We start from the raw sequence: 6,959 nt of genomic DNA on the forward strand, positions 1-6,959 counted from the left end.
TAAAAACACATCAAGAGCATTTATAGTGCTTACAGCGGGTCTAGCACACCATGGGCAGATAAACAATGGTAGGCTTAAAAATAGGCACACACCCAAAGCGGGATAGAAAACACTCGGATTTATACGTGGTGGAACAATATCTATTCTAATAAAGAATAGAAATAGCATTTGAATTCTATTTAGAGTCCAATTTTGATTCAAATGTGCCAATGAGGACAAGGTTCATGAAGGTCAGTGAAAAGGAAAAGGAAAAAGTTCAGCAATTTTTTTTTACAAGGAGCATAAAGTTTGGGTTTTTTCTTTACCGGTCTTTATAGACCAACTTTCAAAGTAGGATGGATCAATCACTTTGGACCCGTACATTTTCACCATTATTGTTATGCATCATTTTCCCCAGAACATGAATCAAGCAATCAATCTTTCGATAAATCTAAGTAAACAAAGATACTTCGTTTGAGATTCTCTTTAGGGTTTCTTTGCGAGTTAAATTTTGAATGAGAAGGAAAATAAATGAGAAATTTAAGAGTCATGAAAAACATTTGTGAGATAACTTTGAAGCTTTCTTTTTTCCTTCACTCCCCTCCAAAACTCAACTGACATGCTTAATGTTTGATTTGAATGGTACTGCTACCAATAGCATTGCTATTTCTTAAGGTTTAAATAAAAGGGGAGTGAAGGAAACTAATTAAAGATAGTGAATTTCCATTATGTATCTCAATTTCATTCATGTGGTTCTTGACAGTGCTACGAGAAACTCAACCAGAATGTGAGCCAGGATATCCCTAATGAAACAAAATACATCTCCCAAGAATAATCATATCAACATACTCTAAAATAAAGTGAATTTTAACTTCCTTTTTCTTTTGTAAAAATTTACCAAAAACATAATAAACATTATTAGGTAGAATCAAACCCTCTTAAAAGAGAAGTAATTGATCAGAATACCCCAAAAGATGGAATTGCTCAGCACCTTCCACTGCAGACAAAATAGCCCCTAACCCTACCAACCCTGAGATTTTTTAACTAAAAAAGAAGGGAAAACATACCCTGATAAAGCAGTCAGGATTGAGGCGCCTGTACTTTATTGCAATATTTGCAAAATGAAGGGTTCCAACCAAATACTAACTATCTTCTTTCACTCCTAAATCATCAGCTTTTTTTCACAACAAAAGGGGATGGAACTAACCATCTGCCATAAAAAATTGAAGCTTGGAACAAACTATGTTTGGAAAAAGAAGTACATCAAGCTTCAGATCTGGGATCAGATAAGCTCCGTTCCGCAGAAGCCTCATGCAAGTTAGATGCATAAGATTCAAACAACTTGGACAGCGGCTGCATGCCTGGGTATAGCTTGAATGTGGTGGGACCCAATTTCTTGCACTGAAACAAAAGACAATGAAGAATAAGTAAACCGACTCCATTAGATCATATCATAACAAGCATCATTAAGGACCTCTTGACCAAGCATGAACTGTGCTAGCTCCCTAAACTCTAATCAGCTACCACACACAGCAAGTTGCATTACAATGTGATTCCGTGGGTCTAGAAATATCACTTAGGAAAGGCTCACTCCAGCATGTAATTTAATCTGTCCTCACAACATATAAAGCACGAACACACAATTTGAGTTTTGTGTAGTGTGTCAGACACTGACACCTATACAACACAAGTACAGTGACATGCATCAAATTCTTCAAATTACATTGTTTGGGAACCGACACAGCTAAGATATTATGAATCTTGTTTATTAAAATTTCAGTTTTACCTATATATGATGTGTTCCTATCCTACAGTTCTTAGAATTCCATCTGTCTTTTTCCATGTCCCAAACACATCACTTTAAGTGTTGATTGACAAAGTAGTTTTGAGCCCATTCCTTTTAACAAAGCAAGGCTTCTTAACTTCAGAAGGATTAAATTCACATCAATGCATAAGGAAACTAAGGAGGTTCCAATAATAATGATATAAATTGAATCAACAGAAAACTAGATCAAGATAGAGTTTATCACCTCCTGATAAAAAGCATTGATCTCCTCTTCTGTCAGGCCTTCTTCACCCTCATCAGAGTTCTCCTCCCATCCAAGAGAACGAAGGAATGCAGCCTCTTCCTCATCAGGATATATTGTAGCACAGGGAATCGGATCTTTCTCATCACTATCAGAAAACCTGTGAACCTCTTCATGGGCACGACAATCGCCATTGCTAATCACTTCAGCACCATTTCTAAGAGATTGAGGACTTTCAGAAGGACTGACAACTTCCCTATTGTCTTCACCAGATTTCTCCATCATAGATGACCCCGTGGAGACAGAATTTGGAATAATTGTAGAGGAGTTCATCAATGTTTTCTTCTTAATAAGATTGAAGAAATCATTCCTGCTCTTCACTTGAGACAATAAATGTTTCTTATCCAAAGTAGAGCCTAATTTCAGCTCCATAGAAGCTGGCTTTCGATCTACTAGGCATTTTAGGGTATTAGTGTTCCTTGAAGGTGCAGAAGCAGCTGCTGCAGCAACAGCATGTTCATTTCCAGGTTTGCTGTTAGAATGATTTGTTGGATTTGGAACATCCTTGGAGGCACCATTTTCCCACACCACTGACTTAAGATCAGTAAACTTTCCAGACGTCTTTGGAGAATCAACTTTGGCATTTACACCGCGAATAGATTGGCTAGAAATATGCAATGCACCGGGTTGCTGCGGCACAATCTTAGCAGCGACATTCATCTCAGAATTTCTGACAGCTGATTTTGGCTTTGATTTTTCAGAAGAATTAAGCGCCTGACATGAAAACCATCATAAAAATCACTAGGGATGCATAAATGGCGCAAGATATAGCAACTTATAACATTTACGTGTATGACTAAAACACTTACGAAGCATCATTCAACAATAATGTCATTGAAAGAATAAGAACACAAATACACCCTCTACACAATCCTTATTCAATTCTGATATCATTGATACTTTATGCAAATACATAGAACATTATCTGTCGAAAATAATTTGATACTATTGAAACATTAACACCGAACCAGCATACATAACATACCACATTTAACACAAATCATTTAATGTAACCTATAGAAACAATTTTTTTATGAATAATCAAGACAACAATAAACCAATAGTGCAGTAGCAAGAGTAAGCAAGGAAAAACAATGCAACAGATCACAAGAATGGAAATCCAGTAAGAGAAATTAAGCAAATGCCCACTATATATGAACGTGAATTAAAATACTTTAAACTAAAGGAGGCCAAGTGGCCAACATCTATCAGGTAATCAAGAAATGTATTGACTTTAAAATAGATGGTTTTATACATGAAAATGTATTTTCCCTATTTCCTAACACAGTTATTGCAATTTTATGCTTAAAACATTATTATGTCTACAGTATGTAAAATCTTTAATTAATAGTCCCTCTTTTAACGAATTACAATCAAATATTAACAGATTACTATATGGTGTAATCTCATCGTCACAGCCCACCAGGTCTCGATAAGAAATGTAGCAGATGCCAGAGGGAGAAACAGGCAGGACTCCATACTATGGATCACATATTGGAGGAAACTCTTTGGTAGAAATGGTGCACCAGCACTGTTATGCTCTAGATCAAAGTGAATAAGAATAGACGGTTGATATGACATATTCATATTTAGAACCCACTATGTAGTATTTTGTAAAGTGAACTGCTTGTTCATATTGGCCCAGTACACAATGAGCATGCAAATAGCTCAGTTACAATAAACCATCTATGATGCCAATGCTTCATGGCTCAAATTCAGGTTGCAAAACCAAATCCAAAGAGGACTATTGGCGGGGGAATGCACAATCCTCCACTAATTAATCACTTCTGAAACTAGTAAATAAAACTTAGTTCATACATTCATACTTGAGATTTAAAATTGTTACCAAACATCACTTCAAATGATGCTGAGGGTAGAAACACCATAATTTCATAATGCATTTTAAAAATACTTCAAATAACAGATGCCTAGAAACCAGTGTATATGCTAAATTCCAACGATAGAAAATGCACATGCCCTTTTTGCGAGGATACTAACTAAAAAACAACTTCTTGCTTCTATGGACACTGACTTCGTCAATAAGACGCAATCAAATAAAGTAGACAAACTTTTGAACCAAATCAGTAAATTAAGCACCAATTCCCATTTACATTTCACATGCAAAGAGATGGCTAAAACATATATATACTAATTGAAGTAAGGCATGGAAAATATGAATAAGTCATCTATTTGTTCTTTACTTATATGCAACAAGTTCCACCAGATTGAGGAAGAATGTAGTTCAGCAAAACAACAATCCACCAAAACTTTTGTTCTAAAACAAATAAATAGAACAGAACAAAGTTGACCAAGGTAACCAAAAACTTTTTGCAAAGAATGAACATGTTACTGGAACATTCTGGGCATCATTAAATAGCACAAGCAAAATTTGGTGCAAATGACAAAAAAAACTTCTACTCATTCTTAATATTTATATTTTTCTAAACCATTACATAATGTCTATAGCCATTATTAAATGAAACAAATAGAACTTGGTGCAAAACAAAGTATCTAATCATTTTATCAGTATTTATATCCTACTATATCTAGTGTTGCAGTACTTATGTCATATTTTTAACCTCAACTCAGTTAACTACCACAAAATAAAAGTCTAATAAAACTGGAGAAAGTAGACCGTCCAGTAGAAATCTAACATCAAGCGTTAAGATGCAGGCATGCTATAATAATTAGAAGTGGCAAAAACATCAAACTTAATATAAGAAAAATCAATTGATTGATAAGCAACACAAGGACAGATATTTTAATATAAGAAATCAAATTCCCTTATATAATCTAAAACGGAATGGAACATGCATCAGACAACCTAAAATAATATGTCACAAGCAATTCTCTTACCAAAGCCTTAGGCATTGATGGTGTTACTGGAATCAACTGTCTTGATTGCTTAATAGCCAGTTCTTCAAGCCTTTGGGTTTTATCCAGCACCTGCAATTGATTAAAACCGTACTAAATGATCATGGAAATAATTAAAATCATTAAAATGAAAGAATAAGAATGAATAAGGTAGTAACACAAGCAACATTCTCATTTACCTGAGGAGCAGAACGAGCTCGAGATGGAGTCTGTGCCAATGCTTCGGCCATATTACGACCAGCTGTTATACTTGAAGCTACAGACACAGGAGGTGTAGTAACAGTTTGTTGTACAGCAATAGATCCAGTACTGCTGCTACTGATGATAGTAGGTACCTCTGCTAGTGCCGATGTCCATCCCTCCCCACCAATCAAAGCTGAGCTTCCAACGGGTAGACTTTGACTAGTCGTAGCACCGAAACCAGGAGATGAAACTCTCACAATTTCAGGTTTCTCTTCAACCCCAAGTGACGGAAAATCCTTGTCAAAGACAGCTTTCGCAATGCTGCTACCTATATTACCAGAAATTATGCCATTTGCGTTATTCTGATTGCCACTGCCACCAGACTTTGTATCTGCTGCAACTCTACGGGTTAAAATGTCATTATGCTTCCTGGAAACCATTGAACGAGAACGTGGTAATGTATCCCTCTCTTTCCCTACAGAAAAGATGGTGGCCAACGGGTCAGAACTGTCATGACCCAAGCGGTTTCCAAAACTGGACCTATCTTTCTCTCTGTCACGTTCTTTGTCACGGTGACTTCTGTTGAAACTACTGTAGGGATGCTTAGCAGAACCATTGATAGTACTCCTCCGAGAATTTAATGAGGATGCACGTTCAAAAAATAAAGAATGAGAACTATCAAAATCACTATCAGTCTTAGAATATTTATTCCTAGTGTGATAGGCTACAGAAGAAGTATCTGCACAAAAATAACAAGGCAGATATTATTTCCCTTATTTTTCAAGGGTATAACACAATTATAAACTTACAAGAAATTGACATGCCCACTTTTCTCACATATACAAATATTATTGTGTAACAAGAATTAATACAGATATTACGAATTAAAATAAAGCTGCATTGAAATATGTAACTAATCCAAAAGTATATTCAAAGCACCTGAGTTAGTAGATGGAGATGCAAAATGTTGGGCTGTATTGCCAGCCCCGGCAACACTTCCAGCACTTCTCAACCATTCTGGAACTAATGCAGGTTCACTTCTTTCCATAACTAACACTGAACATGACCAAAATTAACATAAAAAAACACACACCTCTTCAACAAACTTCTACTCTTGAGAAGCACAGTATTTTGTACTTGTATTCAAAACTATTCAATCTTAACTAGGACAACACATCTTTCTTCTATTCTAGATGCTGAAACTAATCATGAATCATCACTTCCACTGTGAAATTCGAGTATTCGATTAATCACCAATCTGTATCTTGCAGCGGTTGATTAAACAATTTGTTCCTCTGCAAATTATAGCAAATTGCCTAACTTTTAATTGCTTAAAAACAATGTTTAACTAATTGGATCATTCAAAATCACACAAAAACAGACACTGTTTCCTCTAATCTTATCCCTTAACTTGAAACACAAGATAATATTGTGAAGGAGCTTCCTCTACACCACGCACATGATTGATTAATAGGGAAAATCTATCCAAGAACTTAGGGTTTCGGAGGCAGAATTTCGGGAAATTAGATTGTGAACGAACTAACCCTAGAGGCGAAACAGTGATTGATGATGATGAGAGTGAAACGATGGCGTTTAAAGAATAACCGCAAATAAGAGAATGCGTTATAAGAAGAAGAAAACGAAAAGAGATAGTTTTGTGAAGTATGAGAAATGAAGCAAAGAGAAAAATAGGGTTAGGAATGGAATAAAGAGAAAACAGAGAGAAAGTGTGTGAAATATGAAATAGGGTTTTGGTGTTTGTGGAAGAGAAGGGTGCAAATCAAGACGTGTGATTTGTTTATGGTTTCGGATACTCATCATTCTTTTTTCTCTGTT

At 35.7% G+C, this 6,959-nt stretch overlaps 1 protein-coding gene across 1 annotated transcript; it reads right to left on the reverse strand.

Moving 5' to 3' along the window:
* Positions 1-840: 840 nt before the first annotated feature.
* On the reverse strand, positions 841-6,914 carry LOC109337795. Its single transcript, XM_019574845.1, has 5 exons — positions 6,063-6,914; positions 5,120-5,862; positions 4,923-5,012; positions 2,010-2,780; positions 841-1,380 (listed from the first exon to the last, which is right to left on the reverse strand). The coding sequence occupies exons 1-5, from the start codon at positions 6,169-6,171 to the stop codon at positions 1,243-1,245; spliced, it is 1,851 nt and encodes a 616-aa protein (XP_019430390.1). The 5' UTR covers positions 6,172-6,914; the 3' UTR covers positions 841-1,242.
* Positions 6,915-6,959: the final 45 nt, after the last annotated feature.

Source organism: Lupinus angustifolius, unplaced genomic scaffold, assembly GCF_001865875.1.
Source record: "Lupinus angustifolius cultivar Tanjil unplaced genomic scaffold, LupAngTanjil_v1.0 Scaffold_11_2, whole genome shotgun sequence".
Classification (NCBI taxonomy): Eukaryota; Viridiplantae; Streptophyta; class Magnoliopsida; order Fabales; family Fabaceae; genus Lupinus; species Lupinus angustifolius.

What these genes read in the sequence shown, in the direction of transcription:
- LOC109337795 (XM_019574845.1), bottom strand. Translation starts at nt 6,171, where the DNA reads ATGGAAAGAAGTGAACCTGCATTAGTTCCAGAATGGTTGAGAAGTGCT. An exon ending in ATCTCCATCTACTAACTCAG is followed by an intron (nt 5,863 to 6,062) that starts GTGCTTTGAATA and finishes ATTTTTGTGCAG; the next exon opens with ATACTTCTTCTGTAGCCTAT. An exon ending in GAGCTCGTTCTGCTCCTCAG is followed by an intron (nt 5,013 to 5,119) that starts GTAAATGAGAAT and finishes AATCAATTGCAG; the next exon opens with GTGCTGGATAAAACCCAAAG.